Below are 16,201 nucleotides of genomic sequence, written 5' to 3' on the forward strand. Positions count from 1 at the left end.
CCGTGACCGCCCAGCGCGCCGTCCGCGCCGCCACGTCGCCGCCTCCCAGCCTCCGAACCCGGCCTCGCCGGCCCCTGCCCCGCGCTGGCGCCCGGCTCCGCGGGCCGCGCCCGACCCCGCCCGCGGCCTCCGATTGGCTGCTGCGGGTGCCGGTCGCGCTGCGCCGCTGCGGATTGGCCGGCCCGGGGGGGCGGGCCTCGGGGAGCGTAGGAAGGGCGGGGACCCGGATGTGTGTGGTGGCGGCGGCCGAGCAGCTAGTGCGAGGCGCTCAGAGGCCTATGGATGAGGAGGACGCGGCGGCCCCGGTAGGCGGGGATCGGGGGCGGGGTCCCGGAGGCCTCGGGTGTCCCCGGAGCCGGAGGCGGGGGCGCCGGGGGGTCCGGGGCGGGGCCTGCGCCGCGGTCTCGGGGCTTCCCGCCTCAGGACCCTCGCCGGCCGGGCGCCGGGCCCGGGACGCCGCGCGGACGCCCTGACGAGCCGGACGCCGGCCCCGGGTCTCGGTGTCCCCGGGGCCTGAGGCGGGAGGCGGGGCGCGGGGCGGCTCCGGGCGGCCGGACGCGGGTGTGGGGCGCCGCTGGCGGCCCCCGGAGCCCACCCCTCCGGGCCGCGTGGTGGCGGCGGCGGCCGCGGGGCGGCTGACGGGCGCTGTGGGGCGCGGCCCCGGCTGCCCGGGGCTTGGGCGACAGGAAGAGGACCGCCCGTTTTCCTCACTTTTGGCTTCCGGGAAAAATTCATTCATTCATTCATTCATTCACTCGTTCGTTCCTCCCGTTTTCCTCACTTTCGGCTTCCAGGAAAAATTCATTCATTCATTCATTGACTCACTCATTCGTTCGTACCTCCCGTTTTCCTCACTTTCGGCTTCCAGGAAAAATTCATTCATTCATTCATTCATTCACTCACTCACTCACTCACTCGTTTGTTCCTCCCGTTTTCCTCACTTTCGGCTTCCAGGAAAAATTCATTCATTCATTCATTCATTCACTCACTCACTCACTCACTCGTTTGTTCCTCCCGTTTTCCTCACTTTCGGCTTCCAGGAAAAATTCATTCATTCATTCATTGACTCACTCATTCGTTCGTATCTCCCGTTTTCCTCACTTTCGGCTTCCAGGAAAAATTCATTCATTCATTCATTCATTCACTCACTCACTCACTCACTCACTCGTTTGTTCCTCCCGTTTTCCTCACTTTCGGCTTCCAGGAAAAATTCATTCATTCATTCATTGACTCACTCATTCGTTCGTATCTCCCGTTTTCCTCACTTTCGGCTTCCAGGAAAAATTCATTCATTCATTCATTCATTCACTCACTCACTCACTCACTCGTTTGTTCCTCCCGTTTTCCTCACTTTCGGCTTCCAGGAAAAATTCATTCATTCATTCATTGACTCACTCATTCGTTCGTACCTCCCGTTTTCCTCACTTTCGGCTTCCAGGAAAATTTCATTCATTCATTCACTCACTCTCTCATTGACTCAGTCATTCATTCGTACCTCCCGTTTTTGCTCACTTTTGGCTTCCAGGAAAAAAAAAAAAAAATCATTCATTCAGGGATCCCTGGGTGGCGCAGCGGTTTGGCGCCTGCCTTTGGCCCAGGGCGCAATCCTGGAGACCCGGGATCGAATCCCACGTCGGGCTCCCGGTGCATGGAGCCTGCTTCTCCCTCTGCCTGTGTCTCTGCCTCTCTCTCTCTCTCTCTGTGTGTGACTATCATAAATAAATAAAAATAAAAAAAAATCATTTATTCATTCATTCATAAAATCCATCCATCCATCCATCCATGCATCCATCAGCTTCACAGGTGGCTTCAACTCCCCCGGTCCTCTTCCACCGCCCTCCTCTCCGCCTTCACTGCTTCCATCCCCGTGGATGCCGTGGCTTCATGGAGCTGCTGCAGCAACCGCCTGCCGAATTGGTTGCCCCTTGGGGTCTTGCTTCTCTTATGATCAGTTCGGAGCCAGCCACCTGAATGACCTGAACAACCCGATGAACCTTGAAATTCTTTTATTTATTTTTATTTATTTTTATTTTTTATTTTTTGAACCTTGAAATCCTATCATTTCCTTGCTTAAAGCCCTCCGGAGGTTGCCCAGCCCACTTGGGATAAGATCCAGATTCCTTAGCGTGGCCCATGGGGCCTCCTAGAGCCTCCTGCTGGCCCCTGCCTTCTTCCCGTCCTCTTCTTGGATATTCCCTACGGACTAGCCACCTTGGCCTGTCTGTTCCTCTGCCATGCCTGCCCCCTTCTGCCCCAGGACTCAACTGCCGGCCGTCCCCTCTGTCTGAAATACTGTTTCTTGGGCCTCTTCTCATCTCAACTCAGATGTCAGCTTAGAGAGGTTTCCTCTGTCCACTGTATCCAAAGTCGTTTTTAGAGTTTGACTCATTATTCTGTGTGACACCACGCGGCTGTGTCCTCCAGTGTCTGGCGCTGTTGGGTCCACGTCTTACCTGTCGTGTCTCCCTGACCAGACTGGAAGTGCTGAGCACGGGTTCCACTCATCTTTTTTTTTTTTTTTAAAGATTTTATTTATTTATTCATGAGAGACACAGAGAGAGAGGCAGAGACACAGGCAGAGGGAGAAGCAGGCTCCATGCAGGGAGCCTGATGTGGGACTCGATCCCGGGTCTCCAGGATCAGGCCCAGGGCCGAAGGCGGCGCTAAACTACTGGGCCACCCGGGCTGCCTGGATTCCACCCATCTTGTTCACAGCCATACCCCTTGCACCAGGAACAGAGCACGTAGTAGGAGCTCAGTAAACGTTTGCTGAGTGGAAGAATGAGGATGGGGATCATGGGCTGGCTTCGCATCCGTCCAGTGCCCTCTCCACATTCTGGGTCAAACAGGCTGAGGTGCTTTGCTCGGGGCCCCACTTCCTTCTCAGTCCCCTTCTTTCCGTGACAGGTTTGTTCTCATGAACAAGATGGATGACCTCAACCTGCACTACCGGTTTCTGAACTGGCGCCGGAGGATCCGGGAGATTCGAGAGGTCCGAGCTTTCCGATACCAGGAGAGGTTCAAGCACATTCTTGTAGATGGAGACACTTTGAGGTGAGTTTAGGGGAGTGCTTCCACATTTTCCTTGCTTTGCCAGATCTTATTATTTTGAGGTTTTATTTATTTATTCACGAGAGACACAGAGAGAGGCAGAGACACAGGAGGGACAAGCAGGCTCCATGCAGGGAGCCTGACGGGGGACTCGGTCCCGGGACCCCAGGATCACGCCCTGGGCCGAAGGCAGATGCTAAACCGCTGAGCCACCGGGGATCCCCATTTTTGCCAGGTCTTAGAGATGAAAAGGGCTTTTTCTGAAGCAGAAGACTGTCTGCACTGTACCGGGAGGGCCTTTGACCCTGGAGGCCTTTCTGAGTGGAGCAGTGTGTGCGGCTACACCCCATGCCCCCTTCTGCCTGTTTCTCTGGGTCACTGTGTTCTGGTCTGTGTTGCAAGCACTCACGTCAGAGGTAGGAAGCCGCTGGCGTCTCGAGTTGCCCAAGTGCCTTGTGGGGAAGAGAGGACTCCAGGGGCGTGTGGGGTGTCTGTGTCTCCTCAGCCTGCGTGTCGGGTTGGGTCCAATGGAGAGTGGCCGTGGATTCAGAGGCAGTGGATTTCCTGTTTTGGGAAGGATGGTTCTGTAGTACATCCTGCCCACCACTTTCCAGCCCTGTGCTGTGTGTGTGTGTGTGTGTGTGTGTGTGTGTTTTCCCTTTTTTTTTTTTTTTTTTTAAGATTTTATTTATTTATTCATGAGAGACACAGAGAGAGAGAGAGGCAGAGACACAGGCAGAGGGAGAAGCAGGCTCCATGCAGGGAGCCCGATGTGGGACTTGATCCTGGGTCTCCAGGATCACACCCTGGGCCTAAGGCAGCACTAAACTGCTGAGCCACCCGGGGATCTCCTGTTTTCTCTTTGTTTTCTGACTTGACCCCTTTCCTGACTCCTCCTGAGCCTGCTTCTCTCTCAAAGTTGTCCCTGAACCGGGGAAGAAGTAGTGCTTTTTAGCCCGGAGACAAGAAAGCTGAGGCGTGGGGACCAAATAACCATCTTCCAGTCTATGAAGGGCTTTGGTACAGAGGATAAAGACTCGCGGCTCTTCAGCTCCACTGAGGCCAGAGCCAGAGGGAAAGGGCCGAAGCTGCAGCATGAGGGATTGAGGTTAGACAGGGTTGTGAGACCCCCTATTAGGCAACTAAGCGAGGCTCTGCTTAGTTCTCTTCCCCCTGGAAATGAAAGAGCTGGGCTTGTGTTTGTCTGGTGTGGGTTGGACCCTGGCTGGAGGCAGCAGGAGGGGTAGGTGACCTCAAGTATCTTGTTCTGGTGTCTGTGCAGATGTCCTGAAGTGTGACCTGATGGATTCTCCTCTGTGTTGGCCCTTGTGGGGTTGGGAGGGTGGGGATCTGAGGCCCTCCCCCCAACTCCTGGGCTAGGCTGCTAATGGAACTCCGCCCTCATTCCTCCATCAGTTACCATGGAAACTCCGGGGAAGTTGGCTGCTACGTGGCTTCTCGACCTCTGACCAAGGACAGCAATTATTTTGAGGTGATCAAGGCAGTGGGTGGGCAGAGCAGGGGGTGAGCATGTTAAGCTCCAGGGAGCTCTTTTATTAGATTCTTGATCTGATCCTTTTAATTTTCCCTCTGGGCTGTCTTTTTAGCTGAGAAAAGGGCAGAGGATAGCAAGGCGTCTCAGATGAGAGATAGGTGCCCTAGTCCTGTCACCCTGGTCCTTCTGCTCTCCTGCCCCTCAGCTAGGTAGTAGCTTTGACCCGTATCTCAGGCTCTGACCCATGTCCTTTCCCACCTGCTAACCCAAGCCCAGCCTCTGCTCCATGTCCTATCTTTTCCCATGATTTGGAAATGATTTTCTGAGTAATCATGATAAAGTAGGGCCCTAGTCTTCCCAGTTCAGAGTGCCCTGTCTTTTCTCCAATCCGCATGTCTTTCGTCTCTTTGAGCCTCTTTGAGTCTTTGATGTCTGCTCCCCTTCCCCAGCACCCCCAGCAATTCATTGCATTTCTGGTACCTGCTAACTGTGCCCTGCTCTCCTTCCTCCAGGTGTCGATTGTGGACAGCGGGGTCCGGGGCACCATTGCTGTGGGGCTGGTCCCTCAGTACTACAGCCTGGATCACCAGCCTGGCTGGTTGCCTGACTCTGTAGCCTACCATGCTGATGATGGCAAGTGAGTTGCCTCTTGTGGAACCTGACCCCTTTCCTATGGATTCGGGAACTTTAGATACCAAGGACTGCCCTGGATTGCTTCTGCCATTCCGTCACCTATCTTGGCATGTTTTCGTGGACTTTTCTGATCAGGATGGGAAGGTGGCCTAATAGCTAGACTTGGAGGTTCTTGGACTTAGAGGGGCGGGTGGAGCTCATGTGTGGACACAAGTAGATGCCATCGCAGAGTGACTGGGAGCAGCAAGGTAGGCCCCAGGGGTTTGTGCCGTGGAGAAGTTGGGAGGCCAGGCTTAGGTCCTGTGTCTGTGCTGCTCTGTCCACAGGCTGTACAACGGCCGAGCCAAAGGCCGCCAGTTTGGGTCAAAGTGCAACTCTGGGGACCGGATTGGTTGTGGCATTGAGCCTGTGTCCTTTGATGTGCAGACTGCTCAGATCTTCTTCACCAAAAATGGGAAGCGGGTGAGTGGGAAATTCTGGGTGGGATTTGAGGGGCTTGAAGCCATCCGAAGAATTGTGGGTATGCAAATGATCTACTGGTTGGGGCTTGCCCAGGGACCCCGAGGCTGAATTCCCATCTCCTTCAGGCCATCTTGAGCTTCTCCTGAAGTCTGCATTTGGAGAAGACACCGCCCCTGCCCAGGGATGCTGGGACATTAGCCTAGAGGATAGATGCAGAGGGGTAGGTTTGTGCAGTGGAGGGTGAGCAGAGATTGTTGGGGAAAGGATCAGGTGATTTAGGGGAAGGTTTTGAGCAGAAAGAGAGGGAGAAGTTACAGCCTGGATGCATAAGCTAGAGGTCCTCTTTGGAGCTTTGACTGGAAGATGTGAGGATATGCCCCTCTGTGTGTTCTTTTGTTTCACTTGTTCTTTCCTTCCTGCTTCAGAGAGAGGCTAGTAGTGATGAAGAGATGGGTAAGAGCAAGTAGGAGAGAGAGAGAGCCCCCTAGCTCTTTACTTCTCCTACCCAGCTCCCTCTCCCACCCTGGGAGGATCGCTGTCCCAGGCCTTGGCCACGAGGTTGTCCCTCCATAGGATCCATGCCTCCTCACTAACCTGCTCCAGAACACACTCACATGTACCGAAACTATTTGGCAGTAAGTCAAGAGACTTGCATTTGCCATCTAGCTCTGTGGATACCTTGCTTGGCCAGGAGTCCTTAGCAACTTTTCCAACTTTTCTGTACTTTTGTTTTTCTGTCTGTCTTATTTGTTGCATCATCTCGAAAGTACCCTGGAGAGAATCAGGTGAGCTATGGAAAAGGGAGCCTGGCGGCAGCTCTCTCTTTCCCTTCCTCCCTCCACTCCAGGTGGGCTCCACCATCATGCCCATGTCCCCAGATGGACTGTTCCCAGCAGTGGGCATGCACTCTCTGGGTGAGGAGGTGCGGCTGCACCTCAATGCTGAGCTGGGCCGCGAGGATGACAGCGTCATGATGGTGGACAGTTACGAGGACGAGTGGGGCCGGCTGCATGATGTCAGAGTCTGCGGAACTGTAAGTGAGAAGCATGGGATGCGGTGGTCATTGCCAGGGAGGGCTGGGCCGCACCCCCCGGGCCATATACGCGTGTCTGAATTGCTTAGAATGGGGAGCAAGGTGGTGTTTCTTGCAGGGTCTTGGGAAATGGGTATCAGGGGCCTTGACATGATTCTTAGAATCCAGATCTGTGTTCTCCTTAGTGCTGGTTGTCTCCTTCCCTTCCCTGTCCCTGAGAGCTCAGGTGAGTTGCTTTGCTCTCAGAACAGCAGTAAGTTCTCTTTTGCCTTCTTTGCTTCCTTCTGCATCGGGTACCCTCTGCTGCCCTCTGCACACGTGCCTTTGGAGCTGTCCATTCACTGTGCTGTGGGGCATGTGTGGTCACAAGTCCTACTCCTACCCCAAACCCACTGTGTTTCTGTTCCAGCCACCAAGTGAGATCCGTTTGGAGTCAGTGTAAATGTCAGTGTCTTCTGTCTATCCCTACATTTTAATAGACGAGAATAAAGGCAGAGGAAGATTCCATGAGAATCCTTGACTCTCCAAAGCTTGCTTTTTTATACATCTTCCCATCCTACCTGCTTTGGTCTCTCCCTGGATTTGAAACTTTCTTGGGGGAGCAAATGGACCTCGGGAGAGGGAAATTCTTCACATCTACCCTCTATGCCTTGTCCTGGGTTGGGTGTGAGTGGATGCTGAGTCAGGGTGCTGGCCCTGACCTCTGGTGGGCTGCTCGGACCTCCCACTTGGAATTGTCCCTGTGCTGCCCTCCTGCTCCGGCTCAACCTTTTTCTCCACCCTCTGGCCTTCTCACCCCAACCCAGGCTGTTTTCAACTCAGTCTTTGATAGCAAAACAGAAACAGTGGGGGGTGGGAGTAGATTATGAGCCAGGCTCCCCCCATTCTGGAGTTTGAGGTGAGTCAGACTTAGGGAAGATGGACCATGTGCCCTCCTGCTGCTTCTGACACTCTGCACCCCCTCTGGCACTGGAGTCTGAGGACGGGATGGCTGTAAGCCGGGGGCTTCATATGCCCACTCCCTGACCCTCATCTCTCTCCTTTCTTTTCCCCCTTCTACCATCATTTGACAACATCTACAGAGTTGAATTTGGGACTGAGCCAGGGCGGTGTTCCAGCTCTCATCCCTGACCTCTCCTCAAGAGTGTTTTCCTGGCATCCTTTCCCTGCCTGGACCTGTCCCCACTCTGCCCCCAGCTCCTCCCAGGCAATCTTTTCTAATTGATGTAGGATCCTGTAGACGTTTAAAAATAGCTTTCCTTCCTCTCTGCCCTCCCCCAATGCCCTTAGGTCACACATTGGATAATTTTTTTCTTTCTTAGACGTAAGCTGTGACGTTTGGCTCTTCTCTCAGACCCTCACCCCAGCTTGGGACAGGTGGCAGGGTGGGCACACTGTTCCCTGAGCGCCTGGTCCTCTGGGGAAGAGACTGGGCGTGAGCCTCTTGAGGCTTGTATGCCTGTTGTCTCCTCTTGCCAACTACCCCATCTTCCAAATGAGAGTGACTTACCCAGTTTCCTCCATCCCCACTTGTCTCTTGCCCTGCGCCCTCTTGTCGCTTCTGACCATCCACTGTGTTTCTGATCCAGCCACCAGAGTTGTGTTTCCTGGAGGAGCCTGGGAGAGGTCATTTGGGCCATGCGTGTGCCTCCCATTTCTAAAGATGTCTAGCTCAGCTGTTTCTTCTCTTTGCTCTTCCTGTTTTCCTGTCCGCTCTGTGGGGAGCCTTTCCCTGGGGCCTCAGACCTCTGTTGTTGGTTGGAGCCTGTTTCTACCGTCTTGGGTGACGTTTCCAGTAGAATGTCCTTTAGAACATTAATGGTTTGGGAGAAACTCTGATGCCATCTAGTCCAGGGCTTCCCAGCATGGAGCTGGAGACCGTTACTTGACGTGCAAGATGTTTAGCATCCCTGGCGCCCAGACCCAGGATGACTTAGAGCAACCTCTCATAGTCATTGTGACAGCCCTTTTGTTCCCAGATCTCTTCTGGTGCAGCCGATGAAAAAACAGCCCCAAACAGAAGTGAAAAGACTTGTTCAAACGTCAAACAGTGAATTAGCAGCAAAACCAAGCCTGGATATTCATTCTTTGATCCTTTGCCCTTGCCCTGTCCACTCACTACCAGATACGTGCTGTGTCCTTCTCCCCAGCCCCCCTTCTGTAGCCTGTCATCTCTCCTCCTGGCCCTTCTTATAAGATGGATCTGGAGTTCCCAGGATTAAGTTCCTACTTTCCCTGTGAGTCTCCTGACCGGTTCCCTTAGCCACAGCCCTTCTAGGTGAGTTTATTGGGCTGCCATGGGACCCTTTGCCTCCTGGGCCTCTCTCTCAGTTTGGAATCTCAGTTATCTCTTCTCCCTTCCTTTCTCACTGGTTCTTCCCACAAAGAGCAAGTTCCTGACCCCCGTTTTTTTGGTTCTGACATTAAATTATGAACAATTTCTTATGTACCGAAAAGTTGAAGAAATGATACAGTGAGCATCCATCATCTACCCACTACCTAGCTTCAATTGTTGTTTTTATACAGACAGACCTGGCTCTTCTTGAATGGAAGTCTTGCCCCTATGTCCTATGGCCTCAGTTTCCCCTCCTAGAGTCCCCCCACCTTTGCAGAGCTATGAGGGTGTTGAAGAATTGCTGCTGTGTTTGCTTAGGGATGGGGGTGTTGCTCCTCACCTCATCCCTGCCCCCAGGCCTTGCAAAGTGAGGTCATGTGTGGAGGGTGGGGGGCAGGAGGTAAAGCTGGGGGATTAGGCTCATTCTGTCTTTGTTTCATGCACATAGCTCCTCTGACAACTCCTTAGTGACGGGGCAACAGCTTTGGTACACAAAGAGGGGTGATTGAGGCCCCACCCTCCAGGGGTCCTCCCGGATCCAAGCCAGGAGGAGACCGTGTTGGGGCCTGAGCTGGCTGGTGGGGAGCACGTTCTGGGTTCCTGCTTCAGCTGCTTCTAGGCCTCAGGGCACTGAGCCTTGCTCCTGTCAAGAGGGATTAGGGTCTTTGCTGGCAAGAGGAGGAGGGCGGGTACCAGCGGGAGAGAGGAGGCTGGGGTGGTGCTGTTGGTACCAGGTGGGGGTTGGAGTGCAGGAGGCTCTTTGCACTTGCCTCTGCAGCCTCAGCTCTGTGCCCTCCAGTCCACCTGTCTGGCCTCCCAAGGCTTTGTGGGTGTGGGGAGGGAGGCGCAGGAGTCAGGGGGGCTTGAGAGCCCCAAGGAAAGGGCGCCCCTCCCCCCACCAAACATGTAGGGGACCCATCCGCTGGGCATTGTTGGCTGGGCATTGTTTGCAGAGAAGCACTAAGAGGGGACTGCTGCTTGGAGGGGATAGAGTAATCTGGGGCGTGCTCCTCTCCTAGGGGGAAAGGTGACAGTTCTGGGAGCCTCAGAAGCCATTGTAGTTGGAGGTAAGGGCTGAGATGGAGGGCTGTTTCCTTCTGCAATTGGCACGTCTGGTCTTTTGTAGCTTTGGGGTGACTGTTAAGCATTTAAGCATTGGCGAGCTGGTGTGTTCCGGTCTAGACCCCACTTCCTGATTAGGGAAAGGCAGCCGTGTAATGACCCCCGGCACTTGCCGCACTTCATTTAGTCTGTTTGGAAATGCGGGTGGTAGTAACCCTCTTTTACTGGTGAAGAAACTGAGGCCTAAAGCAGCCAGTCACTTCCTCAAAGGGGCTCGTAAGTCACAGGAGTTACTGTGTGATTGTCTTTCCAACTGAGGCTTCTGAGGCGCAGATTGAGGGACCAGCGTGGAGATTGCGGCGGCCCCGATCGGGCTGATCGGGGCTGACCTCCGTCCACTCTCGGTTGCCAACAGCCCTGTCTGAGGAGGGAGGAGTGAACTGGAGCCAGGCTGTCGGGGAGCCCACAGTGCCCACCTGCCCCCGGAAGTGCTGAGAAAGCTCTGGATGACTCCTCTGAGGACTCGGGGGACATCACTGGGCAGGAGGGGAGAGCAGCTGAGGGAGGAGCAGAATTCCGGCAGCTTCTGCCCTGAGGGGTGGGTGTCCCTCTCGTGTGGAGGGCAGCATTTGCAGGGACCTGGCCTCCCAGCTGGCAGCTGTCTGTCCATCTGTCCATCCATCTGCCTGTCTGAGCACTGTGCCGGCTGGGGAGTGGGTTTCAGAGTCGCACCGTCGTCTGCTTCATCCTCCTGACCTTTTAGCTGGAGGAAGCGTCCCCACCCTGTCCACAGACAAGACTGCAGTGGCGGCCCTCCTCAGGGCTGAGGCCGAGGGGATGGTTGGGCGGGTTTTTCCCAAGGATCAGGAGCTGGAGCGGCTGGCTCTTGGCTCTGGGAGTGGAGAACACTGTGTTTCCTACACTGAGGCCAGTTGGATGGAGTGGGTCAAGGGCAGCTGTGGGGTCCCCCACCCAGTTCTGCAATGCTGGCCGGAGAGGGTGGGCTGGGGGCTGCTCTTGCTGGGTGGAGTGTAAGCCAGTGAATGTGCACCAGGCGCCACCCCTCCCGCTTGTGGGGAGACTCAGAGGAGGAACCCAGGCTGAGCTGAGAACACAGGGGGCCGTGAGGGGAATTCCAGCCACACGGGCCTTCATGAGCACCCTGAAAGTCAGAAGATGGCCTGCCAGGGACCCCGTTCTGCAGAAAGAAAGCAGTGTGAGCCAATGGAGGACACCTGGGCTGGGGCGTAAACATGCAAGGGCCAGCATAACCCGAAACACAGAGGGTCATGGCTGGAGGAAATTGAAAAAGAGCCTGAGTGTGGATGTAGGAGGTTGCCCACGCAGCTCTGGCTTTTCCCCTGGTTGTCGTCCGCCCCCCCCCCCCCCCCCCGCCCCGCCCCGCCCCGTTCCCACCTCCAGGTCTCTTTTGGAGAGGAGGGGAGGATGGACCTGGGGTGGTGGTGCTCTGGGGAGCCAAGGCTGAGCACGGACCCAGTCCTTCTGGTTCCTCTCTGAAGAAAGTGGTGAGGATGGAGGCCCTGCGTCTGCCGGAGACACACACAGGCTTCCACGCTGGTGCAGGCAAACGTAATTCCTTTCCTGTTCAGGCAGGAGTTCTTTGGTGGTGAGAGGCCAGGGTCCAGAGGCTTGCCAGGGATAAGTGGAGGAGGTCCCCAGGCAGTGTTTTCTTCTGGGCTGGAGGGGCTGGAGGAGCTGGAGGGTAGAGTAAAGTCTTGAGGGGCAGTTTGGCTAATTAAAAAGGGATTAAGGACTCCCAGGTGATGCTAGGGTGGGGCAAGAGGGGATGGGGTTGAGTCAGAACCCCACCGTTACCATGACAACTGATAAATAAATCCTCCCAGCCCAGCTTGGGGGTTGCCGCCCCATCATGCCCAGGCAGGACCATTGTGGAACCAAAGAGCCCCAAGAGTCCATCAGTCGCCTCCCCTCTGCCCCCGCCCCCCCACCCCTGTGGTATGAGAGAGCTGTGGGGGGCTGTGAACAGGAAGGCTTGCCTTCGTGTCTTGTCCCGCTGCCGTCCGTTAGGTAAAGGAGTAGAGCCATTAGGTAAAGGAGTAGAGCCGGTGGTTCTGGGTTCCCCGGCTCCCCTTGGCAGCCCCCCGGCCCAGCTCTGTCCAAAGCCAAGTAGAACAGCCCTGAGGCATTCTGGTAGTCCCATCCAGGCACGTTGGTTTCTGAGCTCTCCTCTGCTCCTCAGACATCTGGAGCTGCCACCTACCCTCTGTGCCCTCCTTGTCCCCATTAGGCCCCTCCAGGGGTCCTCTCTGCACCCAGGGCCCCCGGGGAGGCCTTGTCCAGCAGGTGCTCAGGGAGGGGGTGCCGGAGCCTAGAGGCCCCCAGCATGGCCACTGGTGCCTGGCCGCCTGGTTGCTGCGCTGCTGCCCACTTCTCTCCCGAGGCAAGGAGAGCGTCTTCGGCTCAGGTGGCAGGTGGCTGTGGGGCCCGGCCCTCCCGCCCCTGCTGCCACCTTTGCTACCCACACTGCGCCCCGTTCTCCCATGCCTGCCTAGGACATTGGGGCCCACGATGCACCTCTAGGATCCTTTCCCTTTTGGCGAGAGGTTTTGTTGGACCCAGGAAGCTGCTCTTGAGTGCCTTGGGACCAGGTTTCTGGGGCAGGTGTCATTCTGCCCTTGGCTCTCCCCCCGCAGCTGCTGGAGTACTTAGGCAAAGGCAAGAGCATCGTCGACGTGGGGCTGGCCCAGGCGCGGCACCCACTGAGCACCCGTAGCCACTACTTTGAGGTGGAGATCGTGGACCCTGGAGAGAAGTGCTACATCGCATTGGGGCTGGCCCGGAAGGTGGGCACTTGTAGAGCTGCTCTGCTCCGGGGCTGGCGGGATGGGGTCCCGAAGCTCTTGGGAAAGTTGGGGGGAGGTGGGCAGGCTGTGGAGGGAGGGTCTTAACCTGGGACAGAGCCCCCTCCCCCCATGACCTAGGACCCAATGGAAGGTCGGCCTGAAGGTGGGATGGGGTGGCCTGCAGCCCTGGCTGGGAAAGCCAAGTGCCCTCGTCCCCCTCCCTGCTTCCCTGGCTTCTCTAGTGCCCGAGAGGCGTGGGAGGCCACAGGGTTGTGAGCAGCCATCTGTCTGAAAAGATTGAAGGTTCACACGCCCTCTGTCCTGTCCTCTTTCCGCACATGGTACCTACCGTAGGTTTTCTTTTTCCTTCTTGGTGCAGGACTATCCCAAGAACAGACACCCTGGCTGGAGCAGAGGCTCTGTGGCTTATCATGCAGGTGAGTGGGGGCTGCCCTAGAGCTGCGGGGTATGTGGAGGCATAGAGACACGCCTGTTCCTGACACCCCCCAACCCCCCGCGGATGGTCTCCCCTCCAGCCTCTGGCAGGGGAGACTTTCCCCGGCTGCTGTCTCCTCTCCCTTTCCCAGGCTGGTAGTGCTTTCTCCTGATTTTCCTCGTAGCCTGAAAAGCCAGGGGAGCCGAACAGGGGCGGGGGATCTGGGCCCAAACTGGACATTCCAGGCCTCTGAGTTGGCTCCCTCTGCGCCTTCTTGTAGATCCTGCCTTTTTTTTTTTTTTTTGGATCAGCTTGATTTCCTTTAGGGCTCTCTTTAGAAAGCAGTTGCCCTGAGCTCCTGGTGCCACCCCGTCCCTTCCTCAGCCCTCTCCCTCTCCCTCCAGCTCCCTGAGGGAGTCTGTCCCTCAGCCCCTTGAACAGAGTGTCTCTTTTTTAAATCTGGGGCCTCTTCCTATTTCTGTCTCCATTTTTGTTTCACCTTGACACCCCCCCACCCCCGGGGGTGGGGCAGAGAGGGAGGCAGGCCAGCATTCTGCTTGAAGCAGGGACCTCTCTGTGTGCAGGGGCAGAGCATCAGCCCCTCCTTTGGGTGCAAGTCTCCTCTTCTCCCCTCCCTTCAACAGATGATGGGAAGATCTTCCATGGCAGTGGCGTGGGGGACCCCTTCGGGCCACGCTGTTACAAAGGGGACATCATGGGTTGTGGCATCATGTTCCCCCGGGACTACATTCTGGACAGTGAGGGTGAGTGGGTTGAGGGTGGCCGGCCAGGCGTGTCGGGCCGACGGTGGGGGCAGCACCACAGGGGCTCACGTTTTCCCGGCCTCCTAGGTGACAGTGATGACAGCTGTGACACAGTGATCCTATCCCCCACTGCCCGTGCCGTCCGGAACGTCCGCAATGTCATGTACCTGCACCAGGAGGGAGAAGAGGAAGAGGAGGAAGAGGAAGAGGAAGAAGATGGGGAAGAGATTGAGCAAGAGCATGAGGGCAAGAAGGTGGTGGTGAGTGGGGCGGGTGTGGGATGGGGGTTGGACTAGGGTTCCTGGGTCTGGGGGGCCTGCCCCTTGGGGGATAGGACGGGAGCCAGAGCGCGCCGATGAGGGGAGCCCTGGCAGGGGCTGCTGCTCTGAGGAGCTACGTGCCCCTGGGCCGCCGTGGGACCTGGTTTCCAGACGCCCCCTAGTGGCCACTTCCCGCTGAGGCTCCCCTCGGAGGGCCTGGGAGGGGGGGGTGCCCTGGGGTCCCGCCTGTGTGTCTGTGGCATCAGCAGAGGGGGCCAGAGCCAGCCTGCTCCACTCCTCGCCCTGCCTCCACCCCCAGGTTTTCTTCACTCGGAACGGCAAGATCATCGGGAAGAAGGATGCTGTTGTACCTTCTGGGGGCTTCTTCCCCACCATCGGGATGCTGAGCTGTGGGGAGAAAGTCAAAGTGGATCTCCATCCCCTAAGTGGCTAGGGGCTTCTCCCCTAGACCTGCCCTGCCTCCTTTCCCTCACCCTTTGCAGAACCAGGTGCCCAGTTCCTGCCTCCCCCCGGGTTTGCTTACCCAGCAGGCCCCAGGGAGTGCGTAGCCCCTCTGCCTCTCTCGGACAGGTCCCCGCCACGCCCCTCTGTGCCCACGTTCCTGACCTGTGCCATCCTGACCATCAGTCAGTCTTGGGCCTAAGTCCCTGGTTGGAAAGGAACAGGTCCAAAGGATGGTGTTGCTATACTGGTGGGTCCCCCTTGCTTTGGCTGGTGGACTCCCGCACCCGCTTTTCCCCACGGGCCGTGCAAGTGGAGAGGAGTGGGCCCCGTCTCAGCTGCTATTTGGGCATGAGGCTTTGCAGAGGGTGGAGTAGAGACTGCCCACTCCCCTATTTATCACAGTATTTCTCTTTGCATCTTCTCTTTTTTGTTCCTTGTCCTCATCGTGTGGACCAGTTGCTGCTGTCGTCCCCCCTGGCTGGGCTAGGGGGGCTCTCTCGGGCCTTCCCTCTCTTTCCACTGACTGCTGTCCCAGGAATGCTCCTCCGGGGTCTCCGCTCCTTCCCCTGACAGCCCGCTTGCTCCCTCGCCGCCTGCTCAGGTGCCGTAGAGTCCCACAGAGAATCTGGGTCTCCGGCTCCCCGCAGCCATACACACCTAGGTGGGTGTCCGTGGTGTGTTTAACGGAGTGAGAGGGGCTGCTTGGTGAGGGGGCTGGGCCTTGGCTCCCGTTCCCTCCTGGCCAGCCTTGGGCTACCCATGGCGCCCCATCTCTGGTTCCCTGGGCTGTAGGCAGAGTCCAGAGCAGTCTCTCCTGCCGTGGTGAGGCCGAGCCCCAGAGCCGTGGTCGTGAGCCCAGAGGGCAGTGTGGCCCCTCGCCCCCGTTCCCCACCCCACCCAGGCCCCAGCTTGCTGCCTGTGCCAGTTGCCTGTTTTGCCTCAGTGTTTGACTCTAGCACTTACATGTGTCCTCCCCAGCCAAGCCCTCCTGTCTCCTGCCGCCTGACCCCGACCCCCTTCCCATACAGTGACTTCTCCTGGGAGGAAAAGGGGGCGGGAGCTGTTAGCCTTGGTTTGCACAGAGTGGGTGGGCCTTGGGGAAAGGGGGTGAGCTGCTGTGTGGCTGGGGTCCCCCCTTCGGCCCTCCGCTACGATGTATGAAATGTATGTACAGCCCAGAGATGTTTATACAGCCAATAAAGACGGAGTTTCTGTATTTATCAGTACAGTCTGGACAGGGGCGTCCTTTCCAGTCTATAGGGCAGGGGCAGGGCTAGAGGTGGGCGCAGCTGAGGCAGCTTGCTCGCCGGAGACCTGGACCAGTGTGAGGCCAAGGACGGGGATCGTGTGTGTTCTGTGGACCTGGCTGTGGCCTGGGAT

General features: G+C 56.8%; 1 protein-coding gene and 1 long non-coding RNA gene across 4 annotated transcripts; one reads left to right on the forward strand and one right to left on the reverse strand.

Annotated features, from left to right (window-relative positions):
* Positions 1 to 148: 148 nt before the first annotated feature.
* On the forward strand, positions 149 to 16,044 carry SPRYD3 (SPRY domain containing 3). Of its 2 annotated transcripts, XM_072797811.1 has the most exons (11): positions 149 to 305; positions 2,908 to 3,054; positions 4,468 to 4,543; positions 5,059 to 5,183; positions 5,506 to 5,641; positions 6,489 to 6,674; positions 12,747 to 12,896; positions 13,276 to 13,333; positions 13,977 to 14,096; positions 14,184 to 14,356; positions 14,676 to 16,044. In XM_072797811.1, exons 1-11 carry the CDS (start codon positions 283 to 285, stop codon positions 14,808 to 14,810), a joined length of 1,329 nt encoding a protein of 442 aa, XP_072653912.1. In that variant the 5' UTR covers positions 149 to 282; the 3' UTR covers positions 14,811 to 16,044. The 2 variants fall into 2 exon arrangements, with proteins under 2 accessions (XP_072653912.1, XP_072653913.1); XM_072797812.1 differs by lacking the exon at positions 13,977 to 14,096.
* On the reverse strand, positions 3,711 to 11,971 carry LOC140617027 (uncharacterized). 2 transcript variants are annotated; one of them, XR_012017303.1, is made up of 2 exons: positions 11,524 to 11,971; positions 3,711 to 10,963 (listed from the first exon to the last, which is right to left on the reverse strand). It is a non-coding gene; the product is annotated as an uncharacterized lncRNA (long non-coding RNA). The 2 variants fall into 2 exon arrangements; XR_012017304.1 differs by having other exon boundaries at positions 11,488 to 11,971.
* Positions 16,045 to 16,201: the final 157 nt, after the last annotated feature.

Source organism: Canis lupus, chromosome 25 (genome assembly GCF_048164855.1).
Source record: "Canis lupus baileyi chromosome 25, mCanLup2.hap1, whole genome shotgun sequence".
Taxonomy (NCBI): Eukaryota; Metazoa; Chordata; class Mammalia; order Carnivora; family Canidae; genus Canis; species Canis lupus.